The sequence below is a fragment of the Siniperca chuatsi genome, linkage group LG10 (assembly GCF_020085105.1).
Source record: "Siniperca chuatsi isolate FFG_IHB_CAS linkage group LG10, ASM2008510v1, whole genome shotgun sequence".
In the NCBI taxonomy this organism is placed as follows: Eukaryota; Metazoa; Chordata; class Actinopteri; order Centrarchiformes; family Sinipercidae; genus Siniperca; species Siniperca chuatsi.
The window spans coordinates 14,377,245-14,396,540 of record NC_058051.1 but is presented as its reverse complement, the minus strand read 5'-3'; the positions used below and the strand labels follow the sequence as shown (position 1 = coordinate 14,396,540).

General features: G+C 37.8%; 1 protein-coding gene across 1 annotated transcript; it reads left to right on the top strand.

Moving 5' to 3' along the window:
• The first annotated feature begins 211 nt into the window (after positions 1–211).
• Positions 212–19,296, top strand: tmem201 (transmembrane protein 201). Its single transcript, XM_044211239.1, has 11 exons — positions 212–451; positions 1,103–1,223; positions 1,355–1,549; positions 1,653–1,832; positions 3,502–3,866; positions 3,975–4,175; positions 9,057–9,274; positions 10,712–10,774; positions 10,888–11,178; positions 11,415–11,543; positions 17,099–19,296. The coding sequence occupies exons 1-11, from the start codon at positions 222–224 to the stop codon at positions 17,194–17,196; spliced, it is 2,091 nt and encodes a 696-aa protein (XP_044067174.1). The 5' UTR covers positions 212–221; the 3' UTR covers positions 17,197–19,296.

The following is a 19,296-nucleotide window of genomic DNA, read 5'->3' as shown; positions in this document are numbered from 1 at the left end:
CACTACGAGTTGTTTAGAATCAAACCAAAGAGTGACTGATTTCGATTTTGATTTTTTTTAAAAACTAACACCCTCAAATACTCAATTTGTGTCTCAACATTTTAGGTTTACGTAATAGTGTAATCATGGGTGGTTTTAATGAATGGTACAGTCGACAAAAAAGGATGAAATAAAAATATTGGAACGTGTCCAGCCTGTTACGCACGTTCCGTTTCCGTTACATGGGCGTGAACAAAAGGGGATCGGTTGCCGCGTGCGCTCTCGCGCCGTGTTTTGCGGTACCATTAAAACACTACATTTCTCATGTTTTCTTAGTTTACTTACTGCTAATTTCAGTGGAAATGGAGGCGTTTAACCAGCTTCTGTTGGAATATCCTGAATTAATGTATAGTGGAGTCGGAGCTACGGCGTTTGTCGCCGGTGGAGCGCTAATATACAAAATTGCCACCAGGTAACAGTTAACTTGTGCCTTTAGCTAGATCCAAATTAACGTTAGTGCAAGTTAGCAAACGGTGTTTAAAAATTGTGACATTCAAGAAATCATGTTGCCAACAAAAATGTCTAAATATATTTCCAGTTTCCTAACAGTGGTCTACTTATTCACGCTAGCCCGAGCGCTAACTTTGCTAGCCGTTTTGCTAACTAACTTTAATGCTATAACGTTAACGTTAGTTGGATTGTTTTGTGACGGTAAGGTAATTGGCGATTTTCACTATTTTAATGCACATTTTATAGCTTTTGTTCTTTGGAAACTATTCCATGCATACGTTTACAAAATATTGACTCAGTGTGATTGTTTTAAGTCTGCAGCATTACCAAAATAAGAGGGCTTCCCAAACTTTTGCACGTCAAGGATCTGGTACATCTCCAACCAGATTCACATTATCTTAGACCGTGTACTTCACTTACCCAGTATATAAGACAAATAATGCCTTGTTAATATAATAGTGAGACTTGGGGAGCCTCTGGAATCACCTCAATGACCCATGTGGTTTCCGGATCCCACTGTGGGAAACATTTGTACCTCAGAAATGCATCAGCAGGTTTGAATAACATTGTCATGTTGCATCATCTAAGAACTCCACACACTTCTCACTTACAGAAAGAAACCGACCCATGCAAATGTGAACTGCTGGTTCTGTAATCAGAACACAGTGGTGCCCTATGGGAACAGGAACTGCTGGGACTGTCCCAACTGTGACCAGTATAATGGCTTCCAGGAGGTATGTTTTAAAAGTACATGACGCCTGTGAATTATTTTCTTGGCATGTCAGTAAACTGCAGTGAATTAGTTTTTTCTTTTTGCCAGTGTTGTAAGCTGTGTGTTTTTTATATTCTTCTGTCTTGTTTTCAGAATGGGGATTACAACAAACCCATCCCAGCTCAGTACATGGAGCATCTGAACCACGGAGTATCTGGTAGCCTTCCCTCATCTGAGACACCCATGACACTGCAGTGGGTCAACTGTCAGATGCTGCTATGCAGGAAGTGCAATAACAACCAGTCTGCAAAGATCAAGCAGTTGGCCTCATTTATCCCAAGGGATGATGTATGTGCTTTGCTCTTTTCTATTTACTACAACACTATCTTTATTGTTACCATGACTGACAACTGTAAACACTAAATTTATTATTTTTTGTTTCTTTTTTTAGGAGAATTACGATGAGGAAATAGAAGCCTATAAGCACCACCTGGAGCAGACATATAAGTTATGCAGGCCGTGTCAGACAGCAGTGGAGTACTACATCAAATATCAAAACCGTCAACTTCGAACAGTGCTCCTAAACCATCAGCTGCGACGCAGCAGAGAATCAGACAAGGGCTTCGTAAAGGTCAGTGCAATCCAAAATCCAAAACTGCAGACACCTGACAAAGTGTGTGAATAAATGAATGACTTTACATGAAACACAGTAAGGCTTGATGAGTAACCATATGCTGTGGCATGCAGCTATACTAGCAATACTATACTAGCAATAGACCAATTAATCGGTCGGCTGGCCAGATTAATCGTGCCGATTATCTGTTATTTTGAAATAATTGGCCTGAGCTCACAAGGCCAATAAAATGGGGAAAAGTCTGCAGACACATCTGCAAGCAGCCTTGTCAGTGTGGCTGCTGATGGTGAGTTTTGGGAATGTGGTGAAAAAGTTTAGTTTTGAGCCCTGTACTTTAACTCTCATGCATCCCGCTGTAAACATTTGCCTAAATTTCCTCAGTCACCATCATCTTTTCTAAATATTAACTCGTTTCTCCCATCCTAAATGACACCAAATCTAATCTAAATCCGTTACTGGCTAGCGTTAAATACATATTCAGTTATATTGTATAGAATAATGCAATTGAATGACGTAGCTTCTGACATACTGTACCCCGCTCTCCCTTAAAGGTCCGGTATGTAGGATTTAGTGGCATCTAGCCACTTTACATCTAGGTAATGAAAGCACAACGGTTCTTATTTTCAGGTGATTATACACTAATGAAAACATACTTATGAATATTATATACCATTTCTGCCAATAGCTCCTCCTAAATGTTTCATATTGGACCTTTTTTAAATACCAGTCACGTTCTAAAATCTACAAAGACCAAATCAAAAGATGATTATACCCAAGATGCAAGAACAGTTTGTCGGACAATCACACTTCTGTAGGAAAATTGTTGACCAAAACAATGAATGACATGTATAATTACACTCTCACTGTTGCTCGGTGGAACATGTCAATAGAAAATCTTTGTATACTCACTGAGTTGATGAGTTATAAAGAAAAGGCATGCCCACTGTAGCATTTCATCAGAAAAGATATCCTCACATTGTTTACATATGTTTTTATCTTATTGAATATTACTTTATGCCACCACAATAAAGTACACCCACAAGTATTGCCTCTTTCATCTTATATTAAATATTCCTCCTGATCTCATCTGTTTATTTTGCACGAGCTTGGTTTGTGATTACAAACTTCGCCCATTTTATGTGCACATGCCCAAAGCTGAACTGATAAGCCAGAGGTTAACACAGCCATTTGACAACCAGCTTTGTAACACCAGTTATACAGCACAACTGATGTCAGGTTTAGTGAAGCTCTATTCGGATGGGACTTGTTTCTCTAGGGAAGGTATTAATATTACATGCTTTTATTAAAGAATTAAGTCACGGATGGAGTGCATAGAGTAGTGATTTTCTTCCTCCACACCAGTAATAGTTACAGTCTTAAATACATACTGTTTTTTGACACATTTCAATCATTTAAGTCCTCAGTATATCTCTGAGTTTTAGTGCAAAAAGAGGCATGTTTTTAGTTGGTTTAATTTAATTGGCTTTCACATCCCTGGTGTATTCTTTGGTCAAAGTGAAATAATGAATCTGTTGACCCTCCATTTTGTATTGTTGCCTGTTCTTATTATAATATGTCAACATTAGTTTTTGCATAGCTTATTGATTTCCATATGTTGTGAAAATGTCACAAAATATTCACAATGAAAACATGTTCTCTCCTTCAGAGCTCCTATTCTGCATCTTCTCCCACGGGGGTCATACTGTTACGGGCCCTCGCCTTCCTGATATGTGCTTTCCTAGTTGCTACATCTTTGAGTGAATTGCTGGACCAGCCTACTTTGTCTAGTGGCCCACAGACATTAAGTGGTGGGGTCATTCCTCCAAAGCCTAAACCCTCCAATGAATCCACCCCCGACAACAAAAGCAGCGGAGGCGTGCCTGTATGGCAGGGTCTGCTGGAGCTGCTCCCAGACAAGGCCCTAGAAAATGTCAAGCTGGTGTGGCAGCATGGAAGGGACAACCGGCTGGCTGTAGTCTCTGTTGGCCTGTTGACTTGTCTCACTGCTATCTTCTTAGCAGGACCTGTGAGGTAAGCAGTCACCACCTCTTTGTTTTCCCTTGGAAAGGTTGTCCCAGACAAGTTTAATTTAGGCAAAAACAAACTCTGCAAGCTCACGTGTTGCTGAATTTGTTTCAGGTTGAGGAGAATTGATGCTGTGGCCTCTGTCCTGTGGTTCCTCATCCTGTGTGTTTACCTGGCTGAGATCTACTTGACTGGTGCCTTGGGCTGGATGGACACAGCCAAGCTCAGTATCGTCTCCCTCTGTTGCCTAGTCAGCTTTGCCGCTGCTGTGGCAACTCACAAACCACTGGGTCCAAGAAGAGCCAGATATCGAAGGTCAGAATCTGAGCAGTAATGTTCAAATTGTGTTTGAAACATGGGGTTTTAGTCCTCTTTCCATAAGAGGTTTGTGTTCATTAGAACCAGATCAAAGCACATTCATCTTTAAGTGTTACGAATTTCCCTGCTTAAACTCACTTTTTTTAATGCTGTGTGCGGATGACTGTGAGGTTATGACATGTGAATGGCAAACTAATAGCATTGGATTTTGTGTGTGGCCCATGATAGGGACAAAAGACTAGTGCTACTTGCTTAATCACATCAAAACCTCACCTTCAAGCATACATGCACATGGTCTACAGTTGCCTGATGTGTGTAAAATTTTGGAGGTTAAAATCATTTTGCAGTTAAGGGTATTGTTGCACAGAAATAAGATAGTATGGTATGAACAGCTTACAATTCTTAATCTCTGTTTGGTAACAGAATTGTCATTGACTCAATGATAGATTTCTTATTTTTTGACCGTTTCAATGACTAGGGAATCTTGTCATCATGTAATCATGTCATAAAAAAGGAACTATTAAGAAACCAACACTAATAAAATATTACCACCTCTCAAGAAGACTTATCAAGTACACTATAAAGAATGTGTTTTGTGGGAAATTGTGCCACAATTTCTCTCAAATTCATCATTCAGCCTCACACGTTGTTAACCTATGACTAATTACATTGCTAATGCCATATTAACTATAACAAATGTGTAATGGACTGATCTTGAGAGTGAAAAGAAAAATACTATAAAAAAATGTAGTTTTTAAAAAAAAAAACAGTATAGTTGGAATTTAACATTCAAGTACCCAACTAGTACTTAACTATGTATTCTACACTTTACTAGAATGTTTAAAAGCATTTTGAATGTACTCATTTATTTATTAACATTCCGGTGTAGCTGTAGGTTGAAAATTGTTTAATAACTACAGCGCATTGGCTGAAATACTCATTTGTGAAGATAATGCAAGCCATACTCAAGATGTGGTTTTTGAACAATCACATCCCTCCTGTATTGCTTCACATCATCTACAATTTCTGAACAAAGAATAACCTTGGACATTTCCAAAAAGTGTTCATCATGAGTCCTTTGACGCCACTATTTATTTATAACTGATGTCTGTAAGGAATCTCTAAGGAACACAGCATCAGTGCTGAAACAACTGATCTGTTCGCAAGTCAGCGAAGGTTTTTCCACGTGTGATATGTGGTTATATTTTTTTGTGTGAAGTGGCTGCCATTGCATTTTCATCCTGACAGCCACTGCGTACACATTCTGTGTATCTTGATAAATAGTTGTAAAAGTTGCCTTTTTTTCCTTTTTTTTTTTTTTAAATGATAGAAATGTTAAAACATGGTAGTGTGAGGACTGGTTCATGTGCTTATTGCCGTTTGAAAATCTAAACACAGGTATTGCAGTTAGCTGCTTTTCTCCCGTCCCCATTGTTGTGATCTTGTGCTCCTGTGATTTCCATTTGGATTATGCTTGCCTTGAAATGATGCATCACATTCACTGCAAGACATAATCAGTGCAAAATATTTTTGCTTTGTATTCAGCACTTTTATGTTTCTGTTGCTGTCTGTTCTGCCGAAAGCTGATGCTTAAAGAAAGTGACTACCTGACAGATACTTATTTGCTTGAGGTAATCATGTCTAAGTAGTAGTTTTGGGTGGCCTTGTTGTATCAGTGCTTGAACACGCAAGCATTATGAAGTGCTCAAATCAGCAACTAAATATGGTCATTGGTGGAAAATCTTTCAAGTGTAATATGAAACTTTAAACAAGTGTTCTGCTGAGTGTAAGAATCAAAGTAATAAGACTCTATGTAGTTTGTAAGTTTTTACCTCACATGTTGCGCTCATGCAAGATAAGCCACTACAAACTCAGCAGTATTAGACATTCTGGACTCGCATTGCTTACGGTTACGTGCAGATAGGGTTTTCTTTCATCCTAAGATTTTAATAGTTTCAAGTAAGCCTCAAGTGAGATGTTGGACTGTCATCTTTTGCATACTCTGTCAGAATAAAAATTTGCGATAGTTTAAGATGTGAAAATGCTGCATTACCATTTGCAGCTTAAAATATTAGATTTCTTTTGCACTTACCTGCTGCTTCCTTTGATCACTTCCAGTAAAACTGAACTTTTTTTTTACCAACATTCTAATATGTTGATGTATTAAAAACACTGACGGACGTACTAGTTGCATGTACTAACATTTCACCTCTCACCAATTTATTTTGGTTAACCTGTTTGTTTTTTTTTTTACTTTGTCGTAATCTATTGAATGAAGGATGACGTTTATTTGAACGTAATGTGAAAAGGTATTAGAAACTAATAGCTGTAGAGTGTTTATAGATCGTATTTGGTGGGTGCTGTAATAGTGCGCTCACACCAGAAGCTTCATGAGCGCCACTGGGCACGCTGGTCGCTGGCTGCTCACTGCGAGCTCTTGTCGGGGGGGGGGCAACTATCAGTTTCCCCATTTTCAGTATGGAACAAATATTTGCTAGGAACTTCAGTACATAGAGAGACGTTTACGGGGGAAGAAGATCAAATCCTGATCTGCAATTGGTTGCTTCAGTGTGTCTCTCAACTTCAACTCGTCGTTGGCATTGCGCCACTCGCTGTCGCCACGGCGTCAGGATGCCTCTCGTTGCCATTGGAAATGAATGACTGCCAGCTGCTCGTGTAGTTTATGAAGCTTCTGGTGTGAGCATACGGTAACTTTGTGGTTTAAATTGCATGTTGTGCTGTCCTGTAGATTAAGTTTTGTTCTCAAACCTGCGCCTTCAGTGCAGTAGTCTCAAAGCTTTAAATATTGAATTTTGGTAACAAAAGTGTTGCCAAATCAAGGTGCCGTTTGTAGGTTATTGAGTATTGACTCTGTATAATTTGTACTGCTCATACAGAGTAATTTCCAAGTTTTGAATCTGAGATTTTACTTTTCTGCCTCTGAAAAAATCACATGCAAATATTGCAATGCTGTATATAGCATCTATCAGTAATTACCTAGAGTCGGTTTTTTACCTTTCATAAAGTGCATCATGTGACAAACTGTATCTTAAACTCTTGACAAAGATAATATTTCATCAAAATCAGAACACGTTGCACAACTTGCCATGCTTCATGCCTTCATCCGCTCTGATAAAGGCAAGATAGCCGAAAATGTTTGGTGAATAAAGCATGGTGTACTGGAGAAAAGTTGAAAACATGTTTTAATTTAGGTGGACTTGCATTGAAGCTCATGCTGGTCTGCACCTTGTTGTGTGTGCGTTTTCAAAGTAAGTAAAAGATCATATTTCAGTAATGGTATATTTTTACCTTTTTGTTTGTATATGTACATCTTAACATTTATCTTTGCCAAAGTTTTACATGCTGTGCTAAAACGTTTGTTCATTATAAGCCTTCAATGTGCATGTTATGTTGTGATCAATGCATAATATCTAGCCTGAGTATTTGGCTATTTCTGTGTGGTTTTTAGAAAATTCCTGTATCTACCTGATGAGTTGTATGACTGTTAACCTTCATTCGTGTCAAACATTTAGCCCTAGAAGCACTATATTCAAACTTGTATGTTAAACATAAGTTTCAGCTGCCATATAAAACTACAGCATTATACCATTGCCACAAACATATTTTGTGGTGTTTTTAACAGTGATAGCTATAGAACTACTTTTTTAAACCATGTATGAAGTTTTTACCGCACTGTGTTACTATGGACAAATGTAGCTAACAAATGTGATTGTGTCATACCTAAATATTTTAGCTGTGTGTGTGTTACTGAAAGACTCACAAGAAAAGGTTACTGTGCCAATGCTTGGTACTTTTTAAACAATTTAAGCAATAATTTGCTATGCCAATCTATAGTATCAATAAGCTAATGAAATATATCTCAATTTGATCAGTTACTATGTGTTTATATACTCTGTAGCAGCCTCAGACATTACGCTCCGTCCATGCTGAAAGGTTTCCTGCAACATACCCGTGAAACATACTGTTTTGGGTGCTTAAATGCTGAAATGGGGTGTCTTGCTTTTAATGTCAGGCTCCAATTTGAAGACTTTGGAGGAATGCTTGCTGTACATGGAATTTAATAAAGAACTGGTGAAAGGATATACCTTCTCTGTTTGTTTTTCAACACAAACCCACCGTCTCGTCCACTGGTGTATGTTTCTCTCCAGTTTTTGAAATAGTAGCTTTATTACACAGCATTGTAGTTAAAGTAAAATGTTATCTTAATGTTAGCCAGGACTGCTGACTGCCAGGACTGTTTTTTTAGAAAGACAAAGCTTGATTGCCACTGAATAGAAACTACTTTAACACATAACATGTTTGGGCCATTGACTGTGTGTTGTGGAAATGTGAGTGAGTCGAGCTATATTACTGGTCAGCATTTCTCCTGGAGCTTTTGTTCTGGAGGCACTTTGAGCTGCTGCGTGTTGTCCGACAGCTGCAGTGATGGCCTTGTCATAGTTGCTGCCATTTAATAAAGTGCTCACATTAAATGGATATCAGAGCTGTATGGTACAAAGTTTGTGCACTGATTTGATTTTCAGGTACTTCTTGTACATGTTATGTTATTCAAAGTTTATATTTTAATGTCAATAATGCTGTATATTGACATTGATGTGGGGATTAGATTAATCACATTTTAAGACTACTTTCTTTGCACATTAAATCAGAAATTTAAAATTCTTGCTCCTTATTTGTAATGCTCTTTGTGAAGTCATTTTCTGTAACAGTACCTTTTTTTTTTTGCAAAAGTATACTGTGCTTTTTCTGTAGTATTAAAAGTTTTATTAAATTTCTGTAGTATTAGTATTCTGTAGTATTTTTTGTTATAATTTTTGATTTCAAATAGTAGATCGTTACATTGCTCTTGTGTTGCAGATACCTTGCAGGCAGCTCTGCAGTCCCCTTCAGCAGCCAGCCTCCTTTGCTCTCTCCTGACCTGGCAGACTCCTTCGTCCCCATGCCGCCCCCCAACCTTTCCAGGCTCATAAACCGCCAACAGAATCCTCGTGAGCGCAAGGCTTCCCCCTCCTCTCTGCCCGGGCGCCTCAGCAGAGCCCTCTGCCTTGGCACCATCCCCTCCCTCACCAGGACAGGTAACATTAAAATTATTTATTCGGCTTTGAGTTGACAAACATTAAAACAAATAATCTTCTGATACTGGCAGTTCTTTCTATGCCCTTTGGCATGACCTGAAGATGACTTGTTAACTCAAACTCACGAAGATAATTGACACAGTAGCGCAAAATCTTTTTCAAGTAGTTGGGCACTACCTTCAGCAGGAGCTTGCGGGAATATTCAGCCCACTTCCGACTACAGTTCTTGTTGCATGGCTTCCCATAGCTGCTCAGACATGTTTGATCTTGAATTGCTTCTTCCAACGTAGTTCCTTGCCAGATTTATAATTGATAAGATTCAGATTCAGATTTACTTTCAGTTTCTGCTGCTTGGCACACAATTGGGTCATGCCACTGTTTCCAAACACGTGAAACACTCACTGTTTTCTAGAAAAGATATGTCTGAAGGAATGGCATTTCTTTGCAGAGATTAATGTTACATGCCCTGTATGGTTTATGCTGAAGTGCTTTTTATTTTATTTTTTTATAAACATTAATACACAACATTATACAGTTTTAAAAAAACTTGTTAGTGCTGTCAAGAGGACCAACTATGTAATGGAGACACTGTTTCTAGCTGGCCTAAAACATATCTTTGGCATTTCTGTACAGCAGTTTCTTTACTTATTTCATTACTACACGCAGATAGATATATCTGCAGTAAGCTAAAATTGGCCAATATGTCTTTATGTTGTATACTATAATGGTGAAATTTGAGTAAGAATATGCATTTAATGGTTATTATAGAAGTAATATGATGCTATAGTAGATGGTCCAGTCGCCTTATTCCATCATCTAAAGCTGTATTTAGAGCCCAAACAATAAGTCGATTTATCAATTGGTTGATGGTCAGAAAATTGATCAGCAACTATTTTGATCAATTAATCATTTGTAATTTTTAAAGCACAAATGACTACACATTACCTAGTTTCAGCTTCTCAGTTGTGAGGATTTGCTGCTTTTCTTTGTTTCATGTGATAGTAGAGTGAATATTCTTGGATTTTGGACTGTTGATTGGACAAAACAATCTATGGGAACATTTTTCACCATTCTGACCTTTTTTATAGACCAAACGATTAATCAAGAAAATCATTGGCAGATAAATTGACGGTGATAATCGTTAGTTGCAGCCCTGGCTGCATTTGTCAAGTTTTTGCCAGTAGGGGGCTGAAAATCATCAAAATACCCTGACAGAGAGTTAGGATTATTAGTTGCACGCCTTAGCTTAAAGTTGCCTACTTTTAATTTTATCAGACACAGTGAAAAATTAGCATTTATTCGGAGTTGAGTTTCTTGCCAACTGACACTAACTGACACAACTAGTGTCACAACTGACTGATGCAGGTTTAAGGAAAGCCCCGGTTCATGGTTGTGGTGAATGGTGTGATTTGTATGTTGTATTTCTCCTATTTTCAGATTCTGGTTACCTGTTCAGTGGAAGCAGACCAGCCTCACAATACAAAGACTCCCCACCCTCAGGTATTAAAACTCCTGGTGATTTTGTGATGTCCACTCAAAACAAAAAACTTTTAAACAATTCCTAACCTTTTCAGAACACTTGATTGACATTTTTCGATGCTTTTTTGACACAGACTACTTTTCACTGAAATCTGGGAGCCGCCCATCATCTCCAGGCCCCTCTCCAACTCCTTCAGTAGCTGGGTCAGTTACATCCAGTTCAGGTTCTGCCAGACAACGGCGCCCCCTCATCAGCCCTGCGCGCCTCAACATCAGCGGCCGGAAACTCCGGCTTTTCTCAACGGAGCCAGAACACACACTCATGTCCCCACCTGTGTCCCGGTCACATTTTTTTGTAGAGCCAACCTCTTCCATATACAGTGGTTGCTTTTCACCTGACATATCACCCTTCCAAAGCCAAAATGGTAAGAGGTTAAACTGTTAAAAGTAAAATGTTTGTTGTAAGGGGTTTGTAGCAACATGCCTTGCAGTCTATCTCAGTGTCATTTGTGATACTACCACCAGATGGCAAAGTAAAACATCCTCAGATCCCACACACAGTAGTTTTAAAGAGAGAAAAGATTTCACATCCATTAATAGCTTCATTTTTAGATGGTTTTATCAATGGCTTCATAATTTATGTGGTTCCACTGCTTTGCAGATTTGAGTTCTTTGTTAAGGGACAGCAGTGTGATTGAAGAGGAAGAGAAGCGAGGCAGCTCCTCAGAGTCCTCCACATGCCTGGTTGGCACTACGACACAGGGGCTGGAGAGCACCCCTCCTCCAAAAGGTATGCAGTCTGATTCAATGCAGGGAGATGAATGCTGTGTCCACGATCTGTCAGAAATCACATTTAATTTTGGTTTCATGCCTGTTGTTTAACTGGGTGTCATACCAGTGTTAGAGCTCTCTTAATCCTAGTCTGATGTACAGTTTTTAAAGGATAGTTTAATATTTTTTCAAGTCTGTCAATGCTCAAATGTTCATTGAAAGCATTATTTATCACTGTTACATTGTTCTTTCTTTCCATACTGGGAGCAATGAGATTCCCTCTTAAAGCAATTTCTATGTAACGGGGGGGCACAGGGGACAAAATACTACGGAAGGGTCACAGTGGGAATTTCTTTTCAGAACTACTTTTGCGTTCCCTCGCAATAATTTTCATTCCCCCTAATCCATCCTGTCCAGTTATACTTAAGGAAACACTCTGCAGATGCTACAGAGAGGAGAGATGATGTAACTGTAACCAGTATGTGGTACTACTAAGTACAGTGTGAGTAATGAGAAAATATTTGTAACTGTAAGGCTAGACCAGAATCAGAAGACTTGAGTATCTACAAGAGGGTGAATAACCATAATGAAATAGAAGCAAATGACTCTGCTTAAGGGTTTAAAGACATATATTACATATTTATACAACTAATAACAAGATGGGACTCAATACCTCTAGAGGTAAGTTCGAGTTGCAATAAAAAACCAACCACAGTTTCATTAAGAAAAATAACAATCTAAAAGAATAAAATGTGCACAAATAAAGAAAACAAATAAGACCAGGGTATGTGTCAGGGTTAAGTCTTTGTTAATTCTCAACTTCAACTCAGCTGGTGGACTAAAATGAGGAAAGGTAGGAATATAGTCCATCCCTGGAGCTATATATAGGTATATAGTTTGATCGTACTGGAAGTAGGTGTGGAATATATGAGTGTTCCTTAGTTGAAAGCCTTCTTTCTGCAGGCAATTCAGGCTCTGTATTCTGTGGGCTGGGGCTTGTCATCCAGTACTGGAAAAGGTCTGTTCTGGAAACTCTGAAATCTCATCTAAAGGGATTCCTACTCAAAAACCTGAGCTATGAATAAGGTCAAAATAAAATTACATTCATGCTTATACTATGAACATGTTTGGCCAGCTTGAGTGCAACGAACCTTAAACTAAATTTTTCAAAATTCTGTTGTACAACATAGCCAATTCTGTTTCCCATTAATCTCAAGTTCACGAATAACCTTCCTTAATCTAAAATAATTCATTTCAGAGAGCTAATACTCACAGTAACAGCTCAAAGGCGGCAAATATAAACATAAGATTTAAAAAAATCAATTTTAAAAATAACGACAAACTAATTTGTGCTCTCAAGTTAGTAATACCTGTCCTCTATTTACTAATTTGTGTGCATTGATTTATTTAATTCATGCTATCGATTTGATATTGTTGTTGGCGTACGACAGCCACTTTCCAGCTCTGTATCACTCTCGCAGCCCAACAAAGCCACTCCTTAATGAAAAATATACTACTCTCTACTATTCCAACAATCACCAACTGTGGTTTGGTCGAAATAAACCCTTAATTCACAGAGTTAGATGTGAAAAATACTCTGTAAACTCTGTTCTTCGGAAGCAGACCATTAATTTAGAAATATAAAATGACGAAAAAACAACTGATTGTGGTTGCTTAGGATTGTTTCCAACTTGTGTGATCCAAACATTTCCAATAACTCCAGAGCATTGTAAAGTCCAAAAGTCAATTTATTGAAAAAAGATTGATGTAATCATTTCCAAAATTCACAATGTTTTTATCTAACAAAATATTCTGCTTCAGTCCATATTTGTTGGTGTTTAGCCTTTCAAAAACAATATTTTCACTGCGATCAAAAAACTGTTTGCTATCCCGCTTGCTGCACACAACGGGAGGCACGCACCTGTATTAATGGGCAATCTAACAGCACCATAACTGATGAGTGATATAAAGAAAGTTGAGTTAATACAAAAAGACTACCTCATTTAATCCAATGAATCACTTTATTCAAATTGATTTTGTGTGAGGAATAAAAAAAATAATAATAATTTGGTGGGGATGACGACGTCATAAAATATGACAACAAACATTCGAAGCTTCATTCGAATGACATTCGGCACAGCCCTAAGTAGGCTAATTGCGTATTAGACAGCATTGTAGGCTAGATAATGTCATACATGCTACAATGACTTCTATCACCAGCAGTTCAGCTTTTACACTTTTTTTTTTTTTTTTAACGCCCAAGCCTAATCCTATGGCTATAGTCACAATCACAGCTACAGCCTCAATCACAGTCTCAATCAGCCTCGTATACGTCAGCTTAATAATGAAAATATGACATAAAAGAATCTTTTAAAACTTTATCACAGTAACCGAACAAAATTCTTTGAAGTTTGTGTATTATCTGATAATTTACAGAATTTGAATCTTTAGTGTTATCAGTTAATGTGTCCACCCTCAATTCGTGTTGTACAAAATACCAGCATTCGTTTGTGATGTTGACAGGTTAGTTGAACTTTTCGCCCCACAGTCAAACCCCTTCATTTGCTTCGCCATTGTCTCTGAAACAGATGCTTGTGTGTGCACGTGAGTAAACGCACCAACGCACATACAGCGTTATCTGGTTCCGGTTCCAACTGTAACAGCAATATTTAAATATCTCTAATGCAAAAAATATTTAAAATGTATTCATTTTGGCGGTGTTTTCTTTTTATGTATACCAGGGATGAGAGAGCCACATCACACACACACACACACATGATGTTGGGAACAGGCAATACCCCAGTGAATGATGCACAATTGGACAATGATGGATATCCTTCTTCCTCAAGAAGCCAAAACCTGTCCGTTAAGCCGTTAGCTGAGTAGTGTTCAGTCTGATTTTAGTTTCAGCGGCTCAGATTCAGTCGGCTCAGACTGTGTTGAGAGCTGAGATGTACAGTGCATTCAGAGCTTAGTTTTTCAGGAGCTTACCAGTCAGAAAAATAGTGACCGTCAGAGCAAGTGATGGAAAGATTTGACACGGTAAAAAGAGATCAAATAAATGCTGATACGGTGCAATCAAAGTATTCAGACTCCTTCACTTTGCTCACTTTATTTTTACATTATAGCCTTATCCTAAAATCATTTAAATCGATTCATAATAACGTTTATTAAAAAGAAACTGAAATATCAGATTGACATAAGTATTCAGACCCTTAACTCAGTACTTAGTTGAAGCACCTGTGACAGCAATTACAGCCTCGAGTCTTCTTGGGTATGACGCGACAAGCTTTGAATGGATGGGGACCGTCTGTGGACAGCCATTTTCAGGTCTCTCCACAGATGTTCGATTGAGTTCAAGTCCGGGCTCTGGCTGGTTCACCCAAGGACATTCTTAGAGTCCTGCCTTGTCTTGGCTGTGTGCTTAGGGTTATTGTGCTGTTGGAAGGTGAACCTTCGGCCCAGTCTGCGGTCCAGAGCGCTCTGGACCAGGTTGTCAATAAGGATATCTGTACTTCGCTGCGTTCAACGTTCTGTCAATCCTGACCAGTCCCCCAGTCCCTGCCGCTGAAAAACACCCCCACAGCATGTCACCAACATGCACCAACACTATTGAGATGGCATTGCGCAGATGATAAGCGTTGCCTGGTTTACCTCTCTTAGCAAGGCCCTTCTCCACTTGTTTGGCCAGGCAGCCAGCTTTAGGAAGAGTCCTGGTTGTTCCAAGCTTCTGCCATTTAAGAATTATGTAGGCCACTGTGCTCTTGGGAACCTTCAATTCAAGGATCTGAATACTTTTGTCAGTGTGATAGACTGATGTGTGTAGGTTGATGAGGGAAAAACTAATTTAAATGATTTTAGCATAAGGCTGCAACATAAGAAAATGTAAAAAAAAAAAAATAAAAAATAAAAGTGAAGGTGTGTAAATACTTTCTGGAGCTCTGATTACCGTGTCAGATCTTTCCACCGCTTGCTCTGACAGTCACAACTGAGCTAATGAAAAACTCCAAGCTGTAAAGTATGTTGTGTTACTATGACAACCAGCAAACGTGAGTTGTCGTGTCATTAGCTGCGGCATAACTGCAAATGCAAGTTTTTAATCCAATTATAATATTTACTGCTGTTTTGATATGTTTGAAAATGTAACAAAACATAGTTAATGTAAATGTCACCTTTTTTTTCTTTTTAATGTGGTGCAACGTTATTACAAACAGTAAATGAACAATGACATAATCTAATAAATCTTTCTCAAGGCACCCCACGGTGCTGCAGCAACTACTTTGGGAACCACAGCTCTAGCCAACAGGAGCTAAGTGGTTAAATCTGGTAGCGGTTGTTAGTTTCATTGATGTGTAAAATTGGTTTCCCTTTTAAACAAAGTCTGTTTACAAGTCTTGGGTATTCCTGCATATGTGAAAAAAGTTGTATAAAGCCTTTTGTGGCCCCAAGGAGAGCTCCACAAAATCTGATAAATTGTGATGGTCACTTGTGTCACCGTCAGTCGGGGCTAAAAACTACATGTTTCGAAAATGGAAAAAAATCTAGGGATTGGTTTTATTTGATAAATCAATCCCTAGATTTTAGCTCATTGGCGAATCTTCCAAGAGTCCACATTAAAGGGGTGGAGAGTTAGAAAGAAGTGAGCATACCCGACCTCTGTAGCCCACTCCTCATCTCTGCTTGGGGCTAGCATCTCGCGGCTACATTTGTGGCTACTAGCATAACACAATCAAATCTCCACCTGAACTGTCAGCGGTCGAGTTGCATTGTGGGTAATGTAGGCAACATGTTTTGATAAGAATGCGTGCCGATCTCTGGTTCTTCTGCATTTTTTTTTAACTGTCCATTGTGAGTTCAACAATGTTATAGATTGAAATGCTAAATCGGTTGAGTACTCGTTTATGTGCCTGGCTGAAAGCTGAAGGGGGGCTGTGATAACACCATTGTCATAAAAAGTGACATAATGAAATTAAATGTGACATGAAATAAAAGCAGCATTGGGGAAAGAAATGCCATAATGAAATAAAAATAAACTCCAATAAAACAGTTATTATGAATATAAGAATGATGAGTAACATTTTCATAATGTTGAGTTTCAATAGTTTCTTCAATTATTTCACAATTTATTGGGTCATTTGGATATTTTATACAATTTATTCATATAATAATTTATTTCATAATGTATTTGTAATTTCTTTAATATTGAACACTGTTTTGCAGGATGTGGCAAAGTATTAGCGGTAGCTTTACGCACATTAGCTTACCACTCTAAATGAACAGAGTAAAACAGAAAAGTATATTTGATGTGATGTTTGCCTAAAACTCAGCCTACAATCAGCAATCTGTATTTGCTCAAAGTACACTTGTCTTTAATTACATTGTCATGGTCTCATCCACATGTACCTAAATTTAAACTAGCTGACACCTGTATCAGTTCTGAAGTAAAATGTATTGGCTGACTGTAATGTAACTGTAAAACATGTACACAAAATGAAAAACCTTCCTGCCACATTAATGATGCATAATGATGATGATTTTCATGAAATTAATTTGCTTTCTCTGTGACATCTCCAGGTTTTGTGAAGCTTCTTATCTGGCCGGGGCTTTTATTAGTGAGCCTGACTGCCAATCTGTTCTTCGCCTGCCTCTATATGTACCACAACTGGAGATGAACTGTTGATGGGTCTGCTGCTGTTCTCTTGTGACCTGCACAGAGTGAGCCTCTGGCCCTGTCATGTCTGTAGACCTGGAGGTCATTCAGCAATGCCAGAAAACATCCTTTTTGGCAGTTACTCATTGTGTGCTGGTGCTTAGTGAAAATACAGATGTTGGCTTTTCAACAGTGTACCTCCCATTTGATTGGAGTTATAAGAAAACTGTATGGTGGAATCAAATATTACGCCTTTTTGATTTGTGATTCATGACTGCTTGAAAATATGTTGGCTTTTTTAACTGGCCGTGTTTTGTCTTTTGGCTTGTCACTACTTCTCTTACATGAACACAGGTGCATGTGTAATTGATTTAAAAAGCTCAAGTCTTGCACTGATGCTTGATGGATTTTTAAAAACCATTCTGTGAAATGTGCAATAAACATGTACTGTTTATTCGATGCTGCTTGGACACAGGGTCATGTCTTACCTACTTATACTGATTGTGAGGAGTGCATTACTTCTCCCAACTGAATAACATTTCTGGTTCTCTACAATAGCCAAAAATTGGAAAACATTAAGCAGCATGTTATGTCTGTGGTGTATAGTTAGTGACAGTTTTGCATTTTTTAAATTTGTACAGATTTTCTCTTTGTAGTGTCATAATTTCACAGCACTGGTGTTTGCCATTTCCTTTCTATGTATATTCAGATGGGAACGAATGGTGTGTCAATCTCTATTCTGTTATGTTATTTTGTTATACAGTTTACAGTCAACATTTTTAATATTATGGTAATTTATTTCTCATACCAAAGTGGCGCATGCCACAATAATTCATTACAGAAATAGTTCTCTTTCACCAAACCATTTCATTTTCTGGTATCGCTTATAGATATCCTGTTCACAGGCTAGTTTGTAAGGGGCAGAACTCCTATGGTCAAGTGAAATATAATTTTATTTTATTTCCAGTCTATAAAGAAATCATCTTCAACTTCATGATGTTTGCATTAGAAATGCACAGAGATTCAGATAGTAGTTTTACGCCTAACTGAGCTGTGAACTAATTTATACAGGACTTTTCTTACCTTCTAACTTGTAAACATTGACATTAAATTGGAATGATTTTACACTTGTTTTTCTGAATTGTATTTCCAGTTGTTTGTGTTTGGTTGTGTTGTATTTTAAATATGTGATTTGAAATTGTGAAGAGCACATATGTTTGATTATTATGCGTGTATGTTGAACATGTGAGTTACAAAAAGTTGTACATTTTGGACGTATGCAAGATGTGTATAAACAGTTTACGGTTAGCTTGTGTTGCTGTTAGGCTATTGGGTGTTCATTTTCGCATTGTTGAATGACCATGCGCTTGACTTTTGAGAGGAATCCTTTTGTCCTCATTTGAGTAATTACTGGGTTGTGTGGTTTTTCTCAGACATGTAATGTTAATTTGAATGTGGTAATTTAAAGTGCAGAATGTCAGTTTGTTTGAAGTCGATATTTTGAGCGAAAGTAATAAATAATTAAACTATTATTTTTAAAAAGTTTCTGAGAAAACTAAAACTTGCTACTGAAAAACGTCTAAATGACTGGGAATTGACTAATGATAGGTTAAGAAAATTATCATTAGACAACCTTTATAATGAAAAATAGTTTTTGAAAATTATTGTAACCTTTCAACATACTGCATACAGGCTGTTCATATTTGATGTGTAACTGGTGTATATTTATTTCTTCTCTGAAGAAGAAAGATAATGTTGAAATGTAAATGTTCTTTCAGCCATGTGGAATTTTTCTGAATGAGACAAACCATCATTTTTCAGTTAAAGATAAAAATTAATTTATTTTTGAATTTGTAATTACAGTATTTTTTTTTTGGGACTTCACATCACCATTATGTCAAAGCAAGAGTCTGTCCATTTCAGACTCTTTGACAAGAAGTATGAATTTATGTTCTCTTTGATATTTTCACTAATTGTTTGAAGGGTTGTTATTCCACTGTGTTCAGCAATGCAAATGTTTGTCTGCAAAAGCTGTTTGGTCTGTGTGATCGTAAGGAACAACATGGGCTTCATGGTTGCATCTGGACCCAAAGTTTTTTAATTAAAAAAAAAATTCTAACTA